We start from the raw sequence: 25293 nt of genomic DNA, 5'->3' as shown, positions 1-25293 counted from the left end.
TCAGAAAATTTTGTGCTCCCAAATCCAAATGCCTATTCTACAATAATTTGTTCTCCAATTGTCAAATAGCGCTCCGTCCCCCCCAGATCTCGCCGTATGGCTGAGCGGTACGATACAGCCACATATGGGGTATTGCCACTTTTAGAAGAAATTGTGTGACACATTTTGGCACCATTTTTACCCATTGCCCTGTGTGAAAATGTAAAATCTGAGGGTAAAACATTTTTTTGTGGTAAAAATATAATTATGCTTTTTTCACTGCCCAATGGTATAAATTTAAAAATTAAAAAATACTCACTACTTCCCTAGATGAATTCCTTGAGAGGTGTAGTTTACAAAATGGGGTCACTTGTGGGGGTTTCTGCTGTTTCGCATGTCAGCGACTCTTCAAATGTGACATGGTGTCTGCAACCTATGCCAGCCAACATAGCGCTCCTTTCTCTTCCGAACCCTGCCGTACGCCAAAGCAGTGGTTTTCCCCCACATATGGGGTATCGGCGTACTCGGGAGAAATTGCACAACAAATTTCATGGTGCAATTTATCCTGTTACCCTTATGATAATGCAAAATTAGGGAATGAAAAACATTTTTTATGGGAAAAATGTGAAAATTTTATTTTTATGGCTCAATATTATAAACTTCTGTGAAGCAGCTGGGGGTGCAAGGTGCTCACCACACATCTAGATAAGTTCCCTAAGGGTTCTAGTTTCCAAAATGGTGGCACTTGTGGGGGGGTTTCCACTGTTTAGGCACATGAGGGGCTCCCCAAATGCAACATGGCGTCCGCTAATTATTCAAACAAATTTTACATTCAAAAAGTCTAATGGCGCTCCTTCCCTTCTGAACCCTGCAGTGCGCCCAAACAGTGGTTTTCCCTTACATATGGGGTATCCGCGTGCTCAAGAGAAATTGCACAAAAAATTTTGGGGTCCATTTTTTCCTGTTACCCCTGTGAAAATAAAAAAAAAATGGGTCTAAAGTAACATTTTTGTGAAAAAAGTTAAATGTTCATTTTTTTCTTCCACATTCCAAAAATTCCTGTGAAGCACCTGAAGGGTTAATAAAGTTCTTGAATGTGGTTTTGAGCACCTTGAGGGGTGCAGTTTTTAGAATGGTGTCACTTTTGGGTATTTTCTGTCATAAAGACCCCTCAAAGTGACTTCAAATATGATGTGGTCCCTAAAAAAATGTTTTTGTAAATTTTGTTGGAAAAATGAGAAATCACTGGTCAACTTTTAACCCTTATAGCTCCCTAACAAAAAAAAAAAATTGGTTCCAAAATTGTGCTGATGTAAAGTAGACATGTGGGAAATGTTATTTATTAACTATTTTGTGTGACATATCTCTCTGATTTAAGGGCATGAAAATTCAAAGTTTGAAAATTGCAAAATTTTCAAAATTTTCGCCAAATTTCCGATTTTTTCACAAATAAACACAAGTGATATCGAAGAAATTTTACCACTATCATGAAGTACATTATGTCACGAAAAAACAGACTCAGAATCAGGGGGATCCGTTGAAGCGTTCCGGAGTAATTACTTCATAAACTGACAGTGGTCAGAATTGAAAAAATTGGCCCGGTCATGAAGGCAAAAACAGGCTCTGGTGCAAAGTGGTTAAAGCATGCCAAGACCAATCCCTAATTCAAAGATTCCACCTTGGAATCTGAACCTAGTGCTGGGGGAGTTAACCAACTCCCACTTTAAACTGTCAGAGGTCTCATCTGTTAAAAATCTGAACTTGAAGACTGTGAATTTGGTAGCACCGTGTCTTCAGCCCGCAGAGTCAGTAATATCCAGGCCTTATCAGTTAATACTCCCTTTACCCAGATTTTGGAATATTAGTTATTTGAAGATTAGATCCAGCCTACCTTCTAAAAGTAGCCACGAAATTCCATAGGAGTCGGGATTATTCTTCCCTCCTTTTGCACTAATCCTAGGAACCCAAAGGAGGAAAAAATTCACACCCTGGATGTCAGGAGGTCTTTAATAAATTACATATCTGTTACAAAATCATGGAGAGAAGAGCCAGTTGTTTTTCTTTCCAGGGCCCTAGGAAAGGCCTAAATGTCTCGAGAGGTACCCTAGCTAGATGGTTTAGGGAAGCCACTAAGTTGGCCTACTCCTCTAGTGGTACTTCAGTCATAGAGGACATATAAGCTCATTCTGTTCGAGCTGTCATGACTTCCTGGGCAGAGAAAGACCGAAGTGTCTATCGACCAGATATGTAAGGCGGCAACATGGTTCTCTCCTTCAACCTTCTATAAACACTATAGGCTTTATCTGATCTCTTCTGCTGCTCTTTGGGAGCATGGTTCTACAGGCGCTGGTGGATTTTTCTCTGTAAATCTCTTGTGTGGTGCTGTCGTGGGGAAAGGAAAAGACTAAATTACTTACCGATATTCATGACATCACCCTTATATTCCCCCCCATCACTGATATGGGTGTGCACTAATCAAATTCTAGGTGTATAGTCTAGATGGTGTTTGCTGCTTATGGTCTGGTGAAGGTATGTGCTTATAACTGTATTGAAGGTCCTTTCATGCTCTGTAGCCCAATTATTGTGGGGTAGAGGTTCCACCCTTTTAGTTCAGTAGGTTCCTGTCCTTGATGGGCAGATCCCCTCTCTCATGTGGTGCTGTCACGGGCTCTGGAAAATCCCATTACCGGTAAGTAATTTAGTCTTTCCCCATTCTGGCTGCTGTCTTTACTGCAGCAGACAGCTGCACCTTGTAGTGAATGGGATTTGTAAGTATCTACATTTTGCAGGGACGTGTTCATTTTTGACCGCTTTTTTTTTTTTTTTTTACTCGTATAGCGCCATTAATTCCACGGCAATTCACAGACAATATCGACACTGTCCCCATTGGGACTCACAATCTAAATACCCTATCAGTATGTCTTTTGGAGTGTGGGAGGAAACCGGAGAACCCGGAGGAAACCCACGCAAACACGGGGAGAACATACAAACTCCTTGCAGATGTTGTCCTTGGTGGGATTTGACCCAGGACCCCAGCGCTGTAAGACTGCAGTGCTAACCACTGAGCCACCGTGCTGCCCATAATAAAGGCTTATCTCTGTTTTGCAAATTTAGCAGTTTTCCCTCAATTAAAGAGAACCTGACACTTGCCATAAATGATGAGCCTTTCTTCTTTTTTTTACCTAGTGTAACTATTGCTGTTATCCTGAATCTGGCGTTTTTCTTTAGGTTATGTGTATTTCTATTCCTGAAAACATTTCCCCCTCTTCTCTGAATATACATCTAGTCTTCTTAGCCAAGTGGGCATGGATAACTTCTCCATAGGAGTGGTCTGAGGGGTTATGCCCAGTTCGATAACGAGACTAAATTTACATACAGAAAAGAGGCAGCCATATCTCAGGAATGGAGAGGCGCATGACCAAAAAAGAAAGTCCTATTCAATAGAACAGCAGCTTTTACACCAGGATAAGACCTATTTATGGCAAGTGATGGATCCTGATTGTCAGGACTGTCTCTGTATGTAGCACTGTGGCGCACTTTGCCATACGAAGGTTTTCTTACGGTAGTTACAACGTTTGCAGATTGAACATTGCATTTTCAGTACACACATAGTACTGTATCCATGTACATTAGAATGGATATCTAAAAGCCACGATGGCATTGGCATGGTCACCTGGATGTAAGCATTGGTTACTTTGTCACATTGTTCATCTCCTGTGTCTTTATTCCAACAGAGCCGTGCCCCGATCTCTGCCAAGCTGGTGGCAAACATGCTTTCTGTTGCTGGAGCTGATCACATCATCACCATGGATCTCCATGCCTCTCAGATACAGGTATATACTATAGAAATAAAGGTAGCAGCTCCTTTTCTTCTTGCTGCAGATTTTTGTGAACAGAGTAATATGGGCCTGTACGTTTTGGTTTTGCTGCTACATTGATTATTTGAACCTACAAGAAAATGTACAGTAGGTAGAAAACTACCGGAAACCTAAATCGTGTGCAGTCCCCACCCTGCTCCTCCTGTGTGGTTCCTGGAGATAGCAGATGGCTGTGATGAGTATCTAAAAGAAGACACTTCCTGCGGTGTGCCCACCAGAGCAAGTAGAAGTGACAGGGACATGTGACCAGACGTAGAGATAGAAAAGCGCTGATGTAAGACAAGTTGTAAAGTCTCTTTGTAGCCCTCTTATGTCTGCATATTTGTCACACTCTGTAGTAAGACCTAAATGTAGAACCTTCACAGATCGCTCTTTTTAAGGCTGGCGTTTACATTTTATTCTCACATGTGAGCTCATTTCATTTGAAAATTCCTTTTATAATGAACAGAAGCTGCTTAGACATCAGAAGCTTCGCAGCGCACATCTCCCAGTACATGTGGAAAAAAATCTCCAATTTCCATTATGGTGAAGAAGAATTCTTCAGAGTTTTGGGTCTCTTAGATCTTTGCTTTGAACAAGCGGACATACATATAATCTTACAGTTTATGTACACCGCTCAAAAAAATAAAGGGAACACTCAAATAACACATCCTAGATCTGAATGAATGAAATATTCTCATTGAATACTTTGTTCTGTACAAAGTTGAATGTGCTGACAACAAAATCACACAAAAATCATCAATGGAAATCAAATTTATTAACCAATTGAGGCCTGGATTTGGAGTCGCCCCCATAATTAAAGTGGAAAAACACACTACAGGCTGATCCAACAAGTCAAAATGAGGCTCAGTATTGTGTGTGGGCTCCATGTGCCTGTATGACCTCCCTACAACACCTGGGCATGCTCCTGATGAGGTTGCGGATGGTCTCCTGTGGGATCTCCTCCCAGACCTCGACTAAAGCATCCGCCAATTCCTGGACAGTCTGTGGTACAACGTGACGTTGGTGCATTGAGCACATCTGGGACATCATGTCTCGCTCCATCAGATTCAGGTCTGGGGAACGGGCGGGCCAGTCCATAGCTTCAATGCCTTCATCTAGCAGGAACTGCTGACACACTCCAGCCACATGAGGTCTGGCATTGTCCTGCATTAGGAGGAACCCAGGGCCAACTGCACCAGCATATGGTCTCACAAGGGGTCTGAGGATCTCATCTCGGTACCTAATGGCAGTCAGGCTACCTCTGGCGAGCACATGGAGGGCTGTGCGGCCCTCCAAAGAAATGCCGCCCCACACCATTACTGACCCACTGCCAAACCGGTTATGCTGAAGATGTTGCAGGCAGCAGATCGCTCTCCACGGCGTCTCCAGACTGTTACGTCTGTCACATGTGCTCAGTGTGAACCTGCTTTCATCTGTGAAGAGCACAGGGCACCAGTGGCGACTTTGCCAATCCTGGTGTTCTGTGGCAAATGCCAAGCTTCCTGCACGGTGTTGGGCTGTGAGCACAACCCCCATCTGTGGACGTCGGGGCCCTCATACCACCCTCATGGAGTCGGTTTCTAACCGTTTGTGCAGACACTTGCACATTTGTGGTCTGCTGGAGGTCATTTTGCAGGGCCCTGGTAGTGCCCCTCCTGTTCCTCCTTGCACAAAGGCAGAGGTAGCGGTCCTGCTGCTCGGTTGTTGCCCTCCTACGACCCCCTCCACGTCTCCTGGTGTACTGGCCTGTCTCCTGGTAGCGCCTCCAGCCTCTGGACACTACGCTGACAGACACAGCAAACCTTCTTGCCACAGCTCGCATTGATGTGCCATCCTGGATGAGCTGCACTATCTGAGCAACTTCTGTGGGTTGTAGAGTCCGTCTCATGCTACCACAAGTGTGAAAGCACAACCAGCATTCAAAAGTGACCAAAACATCAGCCAGAAAGCATTGGTACTGAGATGTGGTCTGTGGTCCCCACCTGCAGAACCACTCCTTTATTGAGTGTGTCTTGATATTTGCCAATAATTTCCATCTATTGTCTATTCCATTTGCACAACAGCATGTGAAATTGATTGTCAATCAGTGTTGCTTCCTAAGTGTACAGTTTGATTGCACAGAAGTTTGATTTACTATATTCTGTTGTTTAAGTGTTCCCTTTATTTTTTTGAGCAGTGTATTATCTACAGGAAAAACTTTGCTTGAATTGCTCTGTGAAACATTCTCACCCTTTGCCAGGATGGTATAAAGAATGTTCACACATCAGATTTCACTTGAATTTTGGGAAAGATTTAGTTCCTAAATCCAGTTTTGATAGAAGTGAACATACGTTGCACCGTCTTTTCAGTGATTGTAGTAATATATAGATTATAACATCACAGCAAGTTCAATATGTATGTTGCTAGAGGTCAGGACACTAAAAGAGCTGTATTTAATTTTAGTCTGGACTCCCACCACAGATGGTGAGGACCAGACATCCTCTTAGTCTGGTGAGGCCCATTCATTCCCTTCTTGTCCTGTCCCCAAGCCCTGATCTGGAGTATACACTGCATGCTGTAACTTTGGACCAGCACATCATTGTCTATAACATGCGTACATCCTTTACCCGAGCAGGTGAGTGTAGGCAAAGTCACAGTGGCCCATGTGAACATGAAAACACCAGCCATATATCATTAACTGCTTCCCGACCGCCCACTGTACATAAACGTCTGCGCTCTGTGCAGCCCCGACGTTTATGAACGGTCGGCGGTCTCGCAGCCCTCAGGACCCCCAGGGTCCTGCAAGTGCTGCGGTTGCGGTTCAGAGCGATAGCTCTGACAGGGGACATCATCGGGACCTGATTGGATCAGGTCCCAATGATGTTAACCCTTTCCTATCTTCTATATGCCGCGATCTATAATGATCGCGGCATATAGAAGATAGTGAGAGGAGAGGGGGTCGTCCACTTACCTCTCCGACGGCCCCCTGATGCCTTCCAGGACCTGCCATTATGGCAGCTGGAGGTCACATGACCGCCTCCAGATCTGCCATATATGGTGTCCTGCTAGGCTCAGCCTGCAGCTGAAGCCTAGCAGGAGACAGACAGTGTGAAACTGTCTGCAAACTGCTCATGCAATGTAATACATGTCTATTACATTGCATGAGAACAGTGATTAGAAAAATAAAAATTAATGTCCCATACAGGATCTAAGTAAAAATGTAAAAAAAAAAGTCTAAAAAATGTTTTCAAACTGTTAAAAAATAAATCACAAAATAAATAAAAATAAATAAATAAAATATTAAACCAATAAATCCGTATATTTATGCAAAAACAGAGTACACATATTTGGTATCGCCGCATCCGAAACAACCCGATCTATAAAACTGTCACACTAATTAACTCCTTCTGTGCACACCGTAATAAAAATAAATAAAAAACGGATCAAAAAACTATGCTTTTTCATCATATCGCCAAACAAAAAGTGGAGCAAAATGGAAATAAAAATGGTACCGCTGAAAACGTCATCTTGTTCCGCAAATAAAAAGCCGCCATACAGCTTCATCAGCCAAAAAATAGTTATAGATCTCAGAATAAAGCGATGCAAAAAAAATATTTTTTCTATAAAATTGTTTTATTGTGTAAAAGCGCCAAAACATAAAATATACAGTAAGAGTAGTATCGCTGTAAACGTACTGACCCCAAGAATAATGCTGCCTGATCACTTTTACCACACGTAGAACGGCATAAAAAAAAAACTCAAAAAACAATTCCTGAATTGTTGGTTTTTGTTAATTTTACCTCCCAAAAAACGGAATAGAAAGCGATCAAAAAATGTCACTTACCCAAAAATGGTACCAATAAAAATGTCAACTCGTCCCGCAAAAAACAAGCCGTCACATGACTGTCGACCGAAATATGGAAAAATTATAGCTCTCAAAATATGGCGATGCAAAAACTAGATTTTGCAAAAAAAAAAGCGTCTTCGTGTGTGACAGCTGTCAATCATAAAAACCCGATATAAATCTGGTAGCTCTGTAATCGCACCGACCCGAAGAATAAAGTAATCTCATCACTTACACCGCACGAGGAACGGCGTAAAAAATAAATAAAACCAATTCTTCACCTGCTACTGATTTGTTTATTATGTCTCCCAAAGATCGCAGTAAGGCTCTGCTCACATTTATCCTGCGCTGAGCACTTACACCAGAGTTTCTGTGTAAATCTCTGAAATATGTGATTCAGACGGAACCCATGACGGAAGATTCCCTGTAATGAGGCAGATATAGGCCACTGTGGATGCCGTCTGGCCTGTGATCCCACGGTGTCCTTTTTTTTAGGCGTGCATAAAATTGCGGTTGGCCACAGTTTTGTGCACTTCTGAAAAAAAAGGACACCGCTAAACAGAGGCCAGACGGAGTCCAGAGTAACTCTGCTGCCTCATTACAGTGAATGGATCCCACAGGGGTTTCATCTGAATTACATCACTTGGAAATTTAGATGGAAACCCCGATGTAAGTGCTCAGCCTAGAGCGCCGGATAAATGTTACGTAAAATGTTCCCAATGAAAGCTTCAACTCGGTCCTCAAAAAAAGCTAGTCCCCACTCAGGACCGTCATCTGTTAAAAATATAAGGGACTTCCAAGTTACTGGTAGCAGAAAGGCTCTGGAAAAGCGAAATGGCCCTTGCCCCCCAAAAGAAATTCAGAAAATGTTGTGCTCCCAAATCCAAATGCCTATTCTACAATAATTTGTTCTCCAATTGTCAAATAGCGCTCCGTCCCCCCAGATCTCGCCATATGGCTGAGCGGTACGATACAGCCACATATGGGGTATTGCCACTTTTAGAAGAAATTGTGTGACACATTTTGGCACCATTTTTACCCATTGCCCTGTGTGAAAATGTAAAATCTGAGGGTAAAACATTTTTTGTGGTAAAAATACAATTGTTTTCTTCACTACCCAATGGTATAAATTTAAAAATTAAAAAATACTCACTACTTCCCTAGATGAATTCCTTGAGAGGTGTAGTTTACAAAATGGGGTCACTTGTGGGGGTTTCTGCTGTTTCGCATGTCAGCGACTCTTCAAATGTGACATGGTGTCTGCTGCCTATCCCAGCCAACATAGCGCTCCTTTCTCTTCCGAACCCTGCCGTACACCAAAGCAGTGGTTTTCCCCCACATATGGGGTATCTGCGTACTCAGGAGAAATTGTACAACAAATTTCATGGTGCAATTTATCCTGTTACCCTTATGATAATGCAAAATTAAGGGATGAAAAATGTTTTTGTGGGAAAAATGTGAAATTTTATTTTTACAGCTCAATATTATAAACTTCTGTGAAGCACCTGGGGGTGCAAGGTGCTCACCACACATCTAGATAAGTTCCCTAAGGGGTCTAGTTTCCAAAATGGTGTCACTTGTGGGGGGTTTCCACTGTTTAGGCACATCAGGAGCTCTCCAATCTCAACATGGCGTCTGCTAATTATTCAAACAAATTTTACATTAAAAAAGTCTAATGGTGCTCCTTCCCTTCCGAACCCTGCCGTGCGCCTAAACAGTGGTTTTCCCTCACATATGGGGTATCAGCGCGCTCTTGAGAAATTGCACTACAAATTGTGTATTCCATTTTTTCCTGTTACCCTTGTGAAAATAAAAAAATTGGGTCTAAAGTAACATTTTTGTGAAAAAAGTTAAATGTTCATTGTTTTCTTCCACATTCCAAAAATTCCCGTGAAACACCTGAAGGGTTAATAAACTTCTTGAATGTGGTTTTGAGCACCTTGAGGGGTGCAGTTTTTAGAATGGTGTCACTTTTGTGCATTTTCTGTCATAAAGGCCCCTCAAAGTCACTTCAAATAAGATGTGGTCCCTAAAAAAATGTTTTTGTAAATTTTGTTGGAAAAAGGAGAAATCGCTGGTCAACTTTTAACCCTTATAACTTCCTAACAAAAAAAACATTTTGGTTCCAAAATTGTGCTGATGTAAAGTAGATATGTGGTAAATGTTATTTATTAACTATTTTGTGTGACAAATCTCTCTGATTTAAGGGCATGAAAATTCAAAGTTTGAAAATTGCAAAATTTTCACCAAATTTCCGATTTTTTTCACAAATAAACGCAAGTGATATCGAAGAAATTTTACCACTATCATGAAGTACAATATGTCATGAAAAAACATTCTCAGAATCAGGGTGATCCGTTGAAGCGTTCCAGAGTAATTACTTCATAAAGTGACAGTGGTCAGAATGGAAAAAATTGGCCCGGTCACGAAGGCAAAAACGGGCTCTGGCGCGAAGTGGTTAATTTTACAATGCTGACTCTGGACATTCTTATGTTTGCATAGGGGACAAAATTCGCAGGAAAGCAGGCTTGAAAACCTTTTTTGACTACAAAATATAAAAATAACAATTTTCACTTTTATGCAATTTTGACCTCTGATTCATCAAGACCAGCTCTTAGGTAATTTCTTTAGTCTAGTTTTTTTTTTTTTTACCGAAAGAATGTAAACTCAATATGTTCTCTATTGTAGTAAAGTTTCTTCAGGTTTGTAAAGACATTCCCAGATTGAGCTCTGTGGTAACAATAGACTAGGAAGGTGTTCTGGAAAAATGTTTTCTTTCCTAGATATGCTTTTCTAATTTGGTATTTATTTTTTAGGGTTTCTTTGACATTCCTGTAGATAACCTGTACGCTGAGCCTGCAGTACTCCAGTGGGTTAGAGAGAATATCCCTGAATGGAAGAATAGCATCATTGTGTCTCCTGATGCTGGCGGTGCCAAGAGGTACTATGATAAAGCATTTACCATTTACTAACCTGTTGTAAGGTAAAACACATGACGGGGCTGATGAAACTTAAAACAAGTACAGATCTTGCCTTCCTTACCTATTCTGCATGTGTTTCAACATTTTTTTTTCCCACATTATTTCGTTATATGGCCTTAAAGGGAATCTGTCACCAGAAGAAATTCTGTTAATCTGCAGGTTAATAATGTTATTAACCTACCTGGCGCCTGCACTCAGCCGGATTGCCCCCACAGTGTTCCGGTTTCAGTCATTGGGGAGGCACCGGCATGGGGTTAAGTGACCGCTCGGTAACCGCGCATCCGGCATTGACTGACAGCTCTAATGCAGAGATGGTGTCAGTCAGGGCTGGGGGCGTGGTTACAGGCGCCGCTCTGTATACTCAGTGGTGACTGATCCGGCGCCACTTCCTATTTGTTCCCCTCCCTATGGGGAGAACAAAGTTAATTTTATCCCAGCAGCACTGTATTAAGTGCGGGCACCAGGCAGGTGACAGTTTCCCTTTAAGATTGGTCTCTATACTATGCATGTCTGAGTGGCCACCTAGTGGGTGTAATCTGAAGTGCAGCCTGTCAGGGCTTTTGCTAGTATGTTGTGACTTGTATTGAATTTTTCTCCCTTCAGTAGCAATGAGGGGTCTGTATAATGAATGCAGTTACATGCTCACCAGTTGCTATTTTCAGCGGTGTTCCGGCGTCACATGGTCGCATTTGTGACCTGCCGAATCCAGTGTTTTTTGTGGATCAGAGGTTACTTTTTTCAATGCAAATGTATGAGATTCAGAGTCTATAAAGCCTCATCCTGTATCTGAAAGACTTGCATTGAGAATATAATCGCCGCTCAGCAAAGCAAAGACTGTATGATTCAGCATGGTATAAAAGCAGTCACGTGACACTGGAGAGCCATTGAAAACTGCAGAAGAAATCCACCGGTGATTACCGCAATCATTACACATACTCACCATTGCTACTAGAGTCAGAAAACTAAAAAAATATTTCACCAGAGTGGTCCTTTAATTCATGAGAAATTAAAGTCATTAATCAAGTTCATGAAAAGGCAAGGATGGCCATATCTGTACTTTCTCTTGTTTTATTTTTCTTTATAAATCAAGTCAATTTATAGTGAAAACTTCCAAAAAACAATTTACCATTTACTGATAACTTTCTGCTGTAACTTCTTTTTCTGTAATGTTGGTAGCACCTCTGTCCACTAGAGGTCACCAGTTTCCATCTTTACTGCTTTGTTATCTTCTGTTCTCCTCTGGTGAAAGGAGTATATCTTGTAACCCTAGTGCAAGATCATTTGTTTCATATATTTTACGCAGATTATGTCTTTGTTGCTGTGCAGGGTAACTTCAATCGCTGACCGACTTAATGTTGAATTTGCACTAATCCACAAAGAACGGAAGAAAGCCAATGAGGTAGACAGGATGGTGTTGGTTGGAGATGTAAAAGACCGGGTTGCTATTCTAGTGGATGATATGGCTGACACATGCGGCACGATATGCCATGCTGCTGACAAGTGAGTCTTGGTACATTATAAAGCAAACAACGTTTTAATTCAGAATGTAAGAGAAGCTGACCCAACTCACTATGTAATTGATATTACTTTTGGGGCCAGCCATGTAGAAGTAGCAAGTGTACTGGTGACCTGGAGTTTATCAAGAGCAGTGCAAGAAGTGGGCAAAATTTACTAAAATGTTTATCTAAAATAAAAGTAAAACAATATTTTATCTTTAATTAATGAATGTTACATGTCATATATGGTTACGGCAATTTTTATGTTATCAAATACCCTATGTTTCTGACCAAAAGGTAGGAAACAGTTAAAGCAAACGTAAATGTCATTAAAATGGGGTATGCATTGCTGGCAGCCCCCTTTTCAATAGCTTTGCAGTGAAAACGGACAAAATATTGTGTTTTTGTGTTACATATTGTGTTTTTCACTACAGAGCTATTAAGGAGTTGCCAAGTAGTGAACCACCCCTTTAATGTTAGAGCTATAACTGTTTATTTCTTTATAGGGGTTGTTTACCAGATAGGTCGGGCCTGACACTTTTCCTGGTAATCTGTGACGTGTCCTGCCTGCGGCCGGATAGGAACTGAACTGCAAAGCCCAGCTTTATTCTATGTGTAGTGGCTGCTGCCAGCTACTGCAGAGCGACTCCTATACTGCAACTGCTATTAAAATAGGAGCTGTTCTGCCAGACCTGGGCACTACATAGTGATTGGAGCTGCACTTTGCAGATCTATTTAAAGTGTTTATATATGGAGTCCTATGGAATTTCAGCGCCTCAATAGTTTTGCTAGGAAGATGTGACATTTATATTGAATTTGTTTCATGTGCAATGGCCTGTAACAGCTGATCTGTGGGTGTCAGACAACCTCCAATCCAATATGGGATAAGTCATGGATATATTGTGACCGGACAACTTCTTTAAAACACTGTAAATGTATTGCACATATAGTAGCACTTTAATGCTGTACCCTCTTCTGCGGCGATGGCAGGGGGACATAGGGGATGTGCCAGATCAGCTGTGATTATTGGCTACCTCCTCTTCTCTTCCACAACTTCAGTCTTAGCTGTTTGACACTAAATATACTTATAAATGTCTTTTTTATTAGTTTTACTGTAAAATAACATTTATAAACCTCTTTACATGAGAACCTGTGTAATATATTTGGTAACTTTGCTGTGTTCTTTCCCTTTTAAAAGGTTACTTTCTGCAGGTGCCACAAAGGTTTATGCGATTTTAACGCATGGCATATTCTCTGGACCTGCAATTTCTCGGATTAATAATGCAGCTTTTGAAGCTGTAGTCGTAACCAACACAATCCCACAAGAAGATAAAATGAAGCACTGCTCAAAGATCCAGGTACTGAAACAAACCTTATCCTTAAATGTAAATGTTTGATTGGAGGCATATATTTTTTTATTATACCACCCTGGTACAGAGGGTCACACCACCCTATATACATCTTTTATATGTTAAAAGCTTTTTAGTATATTTAGTGGCCAAGGTAATTTCTACTCCTTTTTGTCCTATAGTCCCACAATGTCTGTCTGCTATTTCATCCTTCCTCTCTGCTAGATTTCTAAAACTTAACATGGACAAAATAGAATTCATCATTTTTTTTCCCCCCATATCACTCAACCCCCCCAACAGACCTATCAATTAAAGTAAATGGCTGCCCACTCTCCCCAATCCCAGAATCTCGCTGCCTTGGAGTAACCCTTGACTCTAATCTCTCCTTCAAACTACATATCCAAGCCCTTTCCACTTCCTGCCGACTGCAACTCAAAAATATCTCCCGAATCCGTGCATTCCTCAGCAAAGACTCTGCAAAAACCCTAGTGCACGCCCTCATCATCTCCCGCATCGACTACTTGAACCTCGTGATCCATGGCCTCCCTTCCAACACTCTTGCACCCCTCCAATCTATCCTAAACTCTGCTGCCCGACTAATTCACCAGTCTCCCCGCTATTCCCCGGCCTCTCCTCTCTGTCAATCTCTTCACTGGCTCCCTATTGCTCAGAGACTCCAGTTCAAAACCCTGACCACGACTTACAAAGCCATCCACAACCTGTCTCCTCCATACATCTGTGACTTAGTCTCCCAATACATACCTGCACACAACCTCCGATCCTCACAAGATCTCCTGCTCTACTCCCCTCTTATCTCCTCTTCCCACAATCACATACAAGATTTCTCCCGTGCATCCCCCCCCCCACTCTGGAACTCTCTACCCCAACACATCAGACTCTCGCCTACTGTGGAAACCTTCAAAAGGAGCCTGAAGACTCACCTCTTCCCACAAGCCTACAACCTGCAGTAACCACCGCTCCACCATACTGCCGCATGACTAGCTCTACCCTCACCTACTGAATCCTCACCCATCCCTTGTAGACTGTGAGCCCTAGCAGGCAGGGTCCTCTCTCCTGTACCAGTCAGCGACTTCTATTGTCTAAGGTTATTGTATTTGTTTATATTATGTCTACCCCTTTTCACATGTAAAGCCCCCGTCACACTAAGCGAGATCGCTAGCAAGATCGCTGCTGAGTCACAAGTTTTGTGACGCAACAGCGACCTCAGCAGCGATCTCTCTACGTTTGACACGTAGCAGCGACCAGGCCCCTGCTGTGAGATCGCTGGTCGTGTCGAAATGGCCTGGACCATTTTTTGATTGTTGAGGTCCCGCTGGGTAGCATGCATTGGTGTGTTTGACATCTTACCAACGACCTCGTTGGCGACTCAGAACTGAGACACATAGGCGTGCATTTGCGTTGCATCGTTATACGGGTCGCCGTATCGTTGCTGCGTCGTTGGGAAGATCTGACTGTTTGACATCTCACCAGCGACGCAGCAACGATCCCTGCCAGGTCGTATCATTGTTGGGAACGCTGTAGCGTCGCTAAGTGTGACGGTATCTTTAAGCCCCATGGATTAAATGTTGCTATAATAATTTAGTCTACACAACCCAACGTTACAGAATATAGGCGCACACTGGCCACAGCGTGAGAGCTACACTAAGAGGGTGAGGGATTATATGATATCATCATGACTGCTGTACAAGCTGCGCTGCCACAAAATGTCTCTGCCAGTAAAAAGTCTGAGATATTAATAGGAAGTTTACTAACTTTTTTTTCTTCTCCCTCTCAATCCTTAGGTCATCGACATATCCATGATTTTAGCAGAGGCGATAAGAAGGACTCACAATGGTGAATCTGTGTCATACCTCTTCAGCCATGTCCCATTATAAAAGATTTGTTCCTTGCATGCAACAATCCTCTTCTAAAAAAAAATTTAAGCAGATTTAACCAAAAGCCAGATAATAAAATGCCTCTCAGCATTTTAAGGAAACTGTACCCTTCTCTCCTATACTGAGAAGTGTGCAGCTTAGCAAACAGGTAGTATTTGAATGCTTTCTCCATGTATGCTGAAAGCAGCCCCTGGGTTCAAACTGCTCATCTCTTTTTTTTTTGTTTTTTATTTAATAAAACCTTCTGTGGATGTTTTGGATACATTTATGGCTGTGTACTTGCAGGAGCTGATTTTCAGTGAATATTGCCAGCTAGTTTTGACACTTTGAATGTTGACTTTTCCAGTGAACAGCTTTGAGGAATTAGGGTTGTTTGGAAACAGTAGGGAAATATTATAGGGCAATAAATCCTATTTTGTACATTATGCAGTTGTTAATATTAGCAGATATCTAGTTCCTAGATTGCCCTTAGACTATGGGGCTTTTTATAGTATTCATGTAAAACTTTTTAGTGCTAAGTCCTTTTCATACTAATTACAAAGAAAAAAAAAAAGTTGGGGAAATAGGAGAGATTCATTAACATTTTAATTACTTATGCACAAAATCTTGCTTTCTGTAGGAAAGGCCTTTATAAACCCATGGCTCCACTACAGAGTCTTTATTGTTGTTTCCTTATGCAGAAAGAAATTGTAAAAAAAATAAAATAAACTTTGCATACATCACAGAAAATCTGACCATATTGAGATAAAAATCACTGCAAAAATTTTAGTGGAGCCTAGTCTGACAGCATAAAGCAGTGGTAACCAACCTCTGGCACATCTTGTGTGGCCTCCAGACCTCTTTGGCACATATTTAATGACTCCTCTCTGTTTAACACTCCAGAGAGAAAGTGATGAGATGGCTAGATAATAATGCAGCTCTCTGTTGTCTTTTCTAAGACTTGCAATGAAAGTTTATTATGGGAATGCCCTGCTGTCCATGGGATAATCTGACAATGTTGGCCCTTAGACCAAAAAAAGGGGTATGCTCCACTGACGTAAAGCTTCCCTATTACGCGTTAAAAATATGCTGACAAGTTATCTATGGGTATTTAAGCCGAAGATCCCAATCAGAGGAGCGGTGTCCGCTCATCTACTGAGTACTGTGGTATTCTTTCACTTTAACCTACACGACAAGGGAAAAATCAGAAAGAAGTTTGCTGTCATCCATCTACATTTTACGGAGAGAACGAACAATTGCAATAAATCACAGAGTGGTGGTTGAGGTGAGAGGTTAAAGGTGTTTTCCACTTTCAGGAAAACGCTCTAAAATAACAAGTATAACAGATTTTCGCCTACCTGACTCTGCTTGGGTCTTGATGTCTTGGCTTCAGCAGTGATGTCACGTCAACAATGCACATCGCCGCTCTAGGCAATCACTACGCTCCAGAGGCTAGTGCCATCAACCGCGGCACAGCCGCTGAACTGTTATTGGCTACAGTGGCGATGTACGTGGTCGATACGACGTTACCTCTGCAGCCAAAACAGGTGTTCTGCAGTGTTGAGGTTCACTTCCCTGAAAGTTTAAAACCCTTTTAAGCCCTTTCAAATTCATCTAGTATTTATTTTTTTTATTTTTTTTTGGTATTAGCCTTTAAGTCAAAACTGACGTGTGGGTTTCTACGTGCATACCCCTTACACGATCTTATTTACTCAGTGCTGTTGTGATTTTTATGGTCAATAGTCCCACCCAATCTTTTGAAGATGGAATGGCCAGCTTTATGATACAATATATACCTGTGTTCACTAAACAATTATTAGATAATGGTAGCGCAAGTCACTGAAAATTACCGCAATGACAAAAAGGCAGAAATAATAGTCTCTAAACTGCCTGCATGAAATCAGACATGGTTTATGTTTGGTGTATATTGCAGGCAGGTAGCAGATAATTGTCCTAGGCTGCCTTTGTTCCAGTATATATACCTGCTGTCCACCGCTTGGCTACCCTGTGTTTTTGAAACACTGACATAAAATGTTTTCCTTATTGCGTCTTCTGCTGCTGAATTTTGCTCATTTATGAAAGGCAATATTTTCCTTAAATAAGATGCATTTTTCCTCCTAAAAGTGGCAATTTGATATTTCTATGTATTGAAAATGTATCTGAGATGGCAAAATCCTTCTGGAGATGACCTGTAATCTTTCAGTGCTCATTTAGTTGACTAGAACATGTATTGTACTAAAGCAGTATCAGTGCTGCACAATGCATTACCTCTGTGTCTTGTGTTTGTAATCCTGTTTTTCTTTTTCTTTTCTTTTATCCTAGTCCCTTTTTCATTTTCAGTTCATTTCAGAATAATGTTTTTGCTTAAACATCAATAAATTGTAGGTTTTATGTCAACGAATTTACTGTTACGGTTTCTTTTTTTTTTTTTTTTTACATTTAACTGTTATTTAACTTTTGCATCTATCTGGGATTAGTTAGTGGCTTATATATTGTCAAAAGGTTACAAGAGATTTAAACAGCTGTCCATGGCTGAGATGGTAATTCCCTGGAGGTATGGTTGTGGAAACAGTGGAGAGTAGCCATCCTGCGCTGATTTTGGAACTCCTATTAACTTCTATAAGAGTTACAAAAACTGCACTCTACGGTCTGCTGTTTTCGTTGTCCCATCTCTAGTGGTCGTTGCCTGGAGTTAACCTCTAAGCCATGAATAGCTGAGTTAGAAATAACCCTTTAATACACCTGGAAAACTATGATGAACTACCAAACTTCAGACAAATTTCACCTTCACGATCACTTATAATGTTTTGGAGATGACCTCTAATTAAAGCACTGAAATTCACATCCATCTGAATGCTGTTTTATTAGAATACACATGGATTTCTGCAAAGGCTGTCCAGGTGAATAGGACAGTTGCAAACCTTTTTACAACAAATCTGCATCATGTGAGTATACCGTATAATTTGACAGACCTTTAGCCACACAGACACACACCCTCATGACACCATGCCTACCTCTTGTCTTTTAATTATGACCAGATTTAAAAAAAATGAATGCTGACCATGAACATTATGTAAATTGTCAGGATTTGAACAAAAATGTTTTCACCATCCAAACAGGGCACAGAGCAAGGATTACCTGAACCAAGTCCAGACGCATTGAGCATTTTCTCCATAGACTACAAATATTTTAAAAGTATGAAAATAATACATTCACATAGTTCCCCAAATAATACCACCAGTGCCCAAACAAAGTAAAGTAAAAATATATTCACATTTGCTATACACATGAATGCACAGATATTAATGCATTTTTTGGGAATACTCTGTTAATTGCAAGCTTAGAAAAGTTGTTTGTAGAGCTACACATTGATATGTACATGCCATCCAATGATTTGTATGTGACCATTTTGATTTCAAATTTATTATTACTCAAACAGAAAAAAGGAGTGGAAATTTTTTTTTTATCAAAGATCTAAATATCTTCTCACATGCTAGCACTCGCAGAGGAAGCATTGCTTCAACTTAGGCTTTCGAGTGTTTTGAAATACCCACAACACATACATATAGAGAACTGACTTTGCTTCAGTAAACTTTCATTTAATGGTGAAATGAAACTTAGCAATTCTCTACAGTTCCCAGCAATATTATATTATGGTACTACTGGAAGGTATGTAGGATATGTCCCCGGGGCCGTTTTTCAACACGACAACGCCAGTCCGCATGTTCCTCATGCTACGGTGACCATTCTTCGTGATAAATGGCTCCTGGGTCATTTTGGAAAAATGGCCATACCACTGGTTCCACCTGTACATCAATGTAATACCAAATTGTTAGTGCACCTGGAATGAAGATTAGAGGGGTTCGGCTACTGTATACTATACGACCTCACATTATAATCCCGGGGGTAGTATCAGTGTGACCTTCCCTTGTGAAGGTGTCTACATGGCGTTGCCTATGTGGTTTGCAAAGGGAGCTGCCAGCAGTGGATCTTGATGATTTTCATACCCAAGTGCATTCATCATGGCAGAACATTCCTCAGACAAGCCCATAGAAGCACTAGTAAGTGTGAAATGGCCGTCACCTGCGCATGTATTGCAGTTCTTCACCTTGCCTGTAACCTTGCTTTTAACATAATGTAATGAAGAGTTTTATCACATTGGGAGAGTGCCAATGGAAATTTTTTCCCCTTCACCCATGACAGCACCACCTGAGAGAGGGTATCCGCCCACCAAGGACAGGAACCTACTGAATAAAAAGTACCTCTCCTCCGCATCAGTTTTGGTTCCTGTCCCTGATGGGAGCCTCACCAGGTGGTACCTCACGTACCTGGATTATGGACGGTGCGGCCTGGAGGCCGTGGAAGCAGCAGATGGTCCCTGTTCCCAGCCCGTCTGGCTGCTGCCCGGGTCTGCGTGTGGGGAGGAGGTGCTGGTTTTTTTTGGATTCCTCCCCGCGTGCGCCGGGGCCTGCGGCCGGGTCTGCGCCTCGCAAAGATGGACTGAGCGCGCCGGCCGGCAGGTCTTCCGGGCTGCGCACGTGGGGGTCGCGTCGCACCCTGTGACGGAGCGCGCCGGAAGTCCGGGCGACGCACGCGTGGGGTGCTGACGCGCCCTATCACGGAGTGCGCCGGAAACCGGGTCTGCGCATGCGCGGGTGGGAAGCTGTCATCCCGCTGCAAGCGCGCCGGGTGCCGCTGGGCTGCGCACGCGCAGAGGCAGGTGGATCTGCGGGTAGCGCGCCAGCTGGCTAAAATTTAAAAAAAAAAAAGAGATTTGAGATGAGCACGCTGCCGTAAGGGGAGGAGCCTAAAGGAGGTGGAGCCCTACTGCTTTTAAGGATGGGGAGCAATCAGGATGGCGGTGTCTGCATCCCCGCCATGATGGATGAGGAACCGCAGTCACCTGGGCAGCAGCTGTCACCGCCACAGGAAATACAGCAGCAGCCACAGCCATCAAAGCAGCGCAAGCAGCTCAAACAAATGGAACGGGAATCTTCCCATCGACAAAGTCACAGCAGTGAGGGGCGTACGAGTTCCGGCAAGACTGGTCAGAAAAGACTTCGTCAGTCCACCTCCGCTAGATGGGAGCCCTCATGTGAACGGCAACCACCGCCTCCGGTACCCTAGTCTGAACGGCAGTGTGGTGAGTGATCTTCGTGAAAGTCTCACCTTGAATAATGTGCTCTTCTCTCTCTCTCTTTTCCTCCTTCTTCTCCTTTTATTTCTTGGGGCAGGAGGCGAAGAAGTGTAGTGCTAAAAGTAAAAACAGGGAGTGTGCTTTATGCAAAATCGGTCTTCCCACCTCCTATGCCAAAAACCTATGCTCGGACTGTATTCAGAAAACCATTGCAGAGGAGTCCCCCAGGTTTTCTTTAGAATTAAAGGATCTAATCCAGACAGAGGTAAGAGAGTCTTTAAGAGGCTTAACCTCACTCAAAAAGAAGAAGTGAAAACTAGTTTCTTCAGAATCAGTGGAGTCCCGTTTTACGAGAGAACTGCCTTCCTCCTCTAATCACTCCTCATCGTCATCGGAGTCTTCGGCTGATGATGGGGGGGGGGGCAGACCTTGTTTTTCGGTTGATAATACTGAGAGACTAGTTAAAGCCGTCAGAGGGACTATGGGTATTACCGATACCAAAGTGCCCAGAACAGTCCAGGATGTTATGTTCGGGGGCTTAGACCAAAGGAGGAGACGCTCATTCCCGGTCAATGACAGGATTAAATCTCTGATAGAAAGGGAATGGAAGAAACCGGAGAGGAAGGGTCAGCTGCCGTCATCCTCCAAGCGGAGGTACCCCTTTGAGGATGAGGATGCGGCTAAATGGGACAAAACCCCTAAGATTGACGTGGCCATTTCAAAATCTTCAAAAAAATCCACTCTGCCCTTTGAGGATTTAGGAGCCTTAAAAGACCCGCTGGATAAAAAAGCGGAGTCCTTCCTTAAGCAAACCTGGGAGGAGTCAGCAGGGGCCCTTAAGCCGGCAGTAGCAGCGACCTGCACTGCTAGATCTATGATGATCTGGCTTCAACAATTGGAAGACCAGATCAGGGGGAATGTGTCCAGGGAGAAAATTCTATCAGACCTTCCTCTTGTGCAGGGAGCGGCTGCATTCCTGGCAGATGCATCGGCAGATTCAGTTAGGCTGGCTGCCCAGTCTGCAAACCTCTCTAATGCAGCCCGTAGGGCGCTATGGCTCAAGAGCTGGCCAGGGGATGTGCAGTCAAAGTCTAAACTGTGCTCAATCCCTTGTGAGGGGGACTTCTTGTTCGGCAAAGGTCTAGATGACATCCTAGATAAAGCCGCAGACAAAAAACATGGATTTCCCACGGTGTCTGGTTCCCGATTTAACAGTTCCTTTCGGAAGAGAAAATACAGCCGCAGTAAAGCTCCCAGAGACCAAGGTAGCTGGAAAGACCGAAAGCCGTATGGCAGAGGCTTCATGTTTGGGGGTCCCTCCTCCGAGAATAAGAAAGCCCCTAAGTGACAGTTCCCCCCAGGTGGGAGGAAGATTGTCCCACTTCCTGCCTGCCTGGAAGGAAATTTCATCCAATTCTTGGATCTTAGGGATAATCAGGAGGGGGCTCACATTAGAGTTCAAAAGCAGGCCCAAGAACACTGTCAAAATATCAGCCCCCAGAGGTTTAGCGGAACAGATAGCCTTACAGTAGGAAGTTCTCTCTCTGCTCATGAAAGGAGTTCTGGTGGAAACACCTGCACCCGAGCAAGGAAGAGGATTCTATTCGACTCTCTTCCTAATAAAGAAGCCGGACGGCTCCTTCAGGACCATTGCGAACTTAAAGAGACTGAACGACCATTTAATCTACAGGCCTTTCAAGATGGAAACAATAAAATCGGCCATAAAGATGTTATTTCCGGACTGTTTTATGTGCGTCCTCGATCTGAAGGACGCCTACTACCACGTCCCGATTTTGCCAGATCATCAACAGTTTCTAAGAGTAGCTGTACAATTCGGCAGGCACGTAAGGCATTTTCAGTTCGCAGCTGTTCCCTTTGGCATTTCCATGGCGCCGAGAGTCTGCGCAAAAATCATTCTGGAGGTCACAGCGCACTTGAGGGAAAGAGATATTTTGGTCATCCCTTATCTGGACGACTTCTTAGTAGTGGGCAGATCAAGTCAACTCTGTGCTCTAGCCCTGGCGGACGTCATGGCCAGTCTAAGACGCCTAGGTTGGCTGTTAAATCTGGAGAAGTCAAGGCTGGAACCAAAGAGGGTTCAGTCTTTCCTGGGTCTCATTCTGGACTCAGAAAACCAAACCGGTCTTCTGCCAGAGGAAAAGAAACTGAAGATCAGATCCCTAACATCTCAGGTTGTCAGCAATCCGACCATGACCCTGAGGAGTGCAATGTCTCTGTTGGGTACAATGACGTCTTGCATCCCGGCGGTTCAGTGGGCCCAGCACCATTCCAGATGTCTTCAACAGGAGATTCTGGCAGCGGACAGGCGGCTCAAAGGTCGCCTGAATGGGAAAATATCTCTTCCAGATGTTGTGATCAACTCCCTGGACTGGTGGACATCTCCGGTCAACCTATCTTTGGGGGTTCCTTGGACCTTCCAGGTGTCGGATACAATTACAACAGACGCAAGTGCGGAAGGTTGGGGAGCTCACCTAAGGGATCGTTCTGTACAAGGCCTCTGGTCGGACAGCGAGACAAGTCTCTCTTCCAACATGAAAGAGCTGTTGGCAGCCAGAAACGCGCTAAAAGAATTCAGTTCTGTTCTTCAGGGTCCTCACGTCAGGATAATGTCAGACAACAGATCAACAGTCGCCTACATCAATCATCAGGGGGGTACCAGGTCTCTCCCTCTGATGTTAATAGCGGATCAGATCTTCAGGTTTGCCGAGAGTCGGCTGGTTACGCTCTCGGCACTGCATATAAAAGGGGAAGAGAACATAAAGGCCGATTTCTTGAGTCGTCACATCTTGAAACAAGGAGAGTGGGAGTTGAATCCAGCCGTTTTTCAGCAGATTGTGGATCGGTGGGGACAGCCCCAGATAGATCTGTTTGCAAACAGACACAATCGGAAGACCGAAACCTTTTGCTCCCTAAATCCAAAAGAGGGGGCGTTTGCGGTGGACGCGCTGCAGATTCAGTAGGATTTCACTCTAGCTTATGCCTTTCCCCCTTTAGTACTGATCCCTACTATCCTGAGGAAGATCCGAGAGGAACGGGCGAGGGTTATATTGATCGCCCCGTTCTGGCCCAAGAGACCATGTTTCACTTGGATGAAGAGAATGTCCCAAGCAGATCCATGGGTTCTTCCGGACATCCCGGATCTCCTCAGGCAGGGCCCAGTCTGTCATCCCCAAAGAGCGGGCCTGCATTTGACGGCTTGGATTTTGAGAGGTCGCTATTGACGCAAAGGGGGTTTTCTCCGGATCTTGTTACTACCCTTCTAGCAAGTAGAAAGCCGATAACAACTAGAATCTATGGTAGAACCTGGGCTAAGTTCTTGTCTACCTCGGGTCAGTCTGCCAAAGGGAGGATTCCTATTGAGGCCATACTAGAATTCCTCCAGAAGGGGTTAAACATGGGACTAGCCACCAGTACTCTTAAGGTACAGGTATCGGCTCTGGGGGCACTGTATAATTATGACTTGGCAGCAAATAGATGGATCATTAGATTTATTAAAGCCTGTCATAGATCCAGACCTATTCCTGTTCCAAGAATGCCTCCTTGGGACCTTAATTTAGTTCTGGAAGCATTAACCAAACCTCCCTTCGAGCCCTTAGAGAAGGTTTCAGAAAAAATCTTAACTTTAAAGACTGCGCTATTGGTGGCCCTGACATCAGCTCGTAGAGTCAGTGACTTACACGCACTATCCGTTAACCATCCATTCACTCAAGTATGTATGGATAGAGTAATCTTAAGACCAGACCCGGCCTATCTTCCAAAGGTAGCCTCCAAGTTCCATAGGACGCAAGTAATCACTCTCCCTTCCTTCTATCCTAATCCTAGGGATTCTGAGGAACATAAGCTTCACACCTTAGATGTTAAAAGGGTGTTAGTCCAGTATTTGGAAGTGACAAAAGCCTGGAGAAAGAGTGACGCTTTATTTATATCCTTTCAGGGGGCTAGGAAAGGACTTAAGGTTACAAGGGGGACCATAGCTAGATGGGTCAGGGATACTATTACCTTAGCCTACTCTTCTAGCAATCTGCCGGTTCCTGAGAACCTGAAGGCCCATTCCACCAGAGCGGTAGCTGCTTCCTGGGCTGAGAAGGCGGATGTGCCCATCGACATTATATGTAAGGCGGCAACTTGGTCATCCCCCGCTACATTTTACAAACATTACCATCTTGACCTTTCCTCTTCTACTGATCTGTCCTTTGGTAGAAGGGTGTTGCAAGCGGTGATCCCTCCCTCTGGTATTTGATCTCTATAAATCTCTCAGGTGGTGCTGTCATGGGAGAAGGGGAAAAGATCCTAGTTACTTACCGGTAACGGGATTTTACAGAGCCCATGACAGCACCCTATTAATTCCCTCCCCTTTATCACTGTGGTGTGCACTTTTTTAAGGTGTTTAGTACATATGTTGAGGTGGTGGTTATGTATTAACCCGTCTTCGGAGGCCCTCTCATGCTCTGAAACAAAACTGATGCGGAGGAGAGGTACCGCCTTTTTATTCAGTAGGTTCCTGTCCTTGGTGGGCGGATACCCTCTCTCAGGTGGTGCTGTCATGGGCTCTGTAAAATCCCGTTACCGGTAAGTAACTAGGATCTTTCATCCTTGAAACTAAAGAGACTCTAATAAATAGAGAATATAATTTTATTACAGAAAATATAGTAAAATCTGTATTGAAAGATAGGTTTGTAAGTTGAATGGGAGATCAGGCTACACCTATTGCCTATAGACGCTGTGCACAGAATTATTAGCCAATTTTGTATTTTTGATTAATTATATTATTGA

General features: G+C 43.2%; 1 protein-coding gene across 1 annotated transcript in view; it reads left to right on the top strand.

Moving 5' to 3' along the window:
* The window catches only part of PRPS2 (phosphoribosyl pyrophosphate synthetase 2), an 80807-nt gene extending 63044 nt beyond the window's left edge, over positions 1-17763 (top strand). The window contains exons 3-7 of the mRNA XM_073664697.1: positions 3714-3812; positions 10479-10603; positions 11970-12143; positions 13338-13497; positions 15291-17763. Coding sequence (XP_073520798.1) covers positions 3714-3812; positions 10479-10603; positions 11970-12143; positions 13338-13497; positions 15291-15383 — 651 coding nt within the window. The 3' untranslated portion in view covers positions 15384-17763. The remainder of the gene's footprint in view (positions 1-3713; positions 3813-10478; positions 10604-11969; positions 12144-13337; positions 13498-15290) is intronic.
* The last annotated feature ends 7530 nt before the right edge of the window (positions 17764-25293 follow it).

The sequence above is a fragment of the Phyllobates terribilis genome, unplaced genomic scaffold (genome assembly GCF_046119375.1).
Source record: "Phyllobates terribilis strain yellow unplaced genomic scaffold, ASM4611937v1 Scaffold_2__4_contigs__length_985480577, whole genome shotgun sequence".
Classification (NCBI taxonomy): Eukaryota; Metazoa; Chordata; class Amphibia; order Anura; family Dendrobatidae; genus Phyllobates; species Phyllobates terribilis.
Note: the sequence above shows the minus strand (reverse complement) of the source record. Positions and strands in the feature narration are given on the sequence as shown.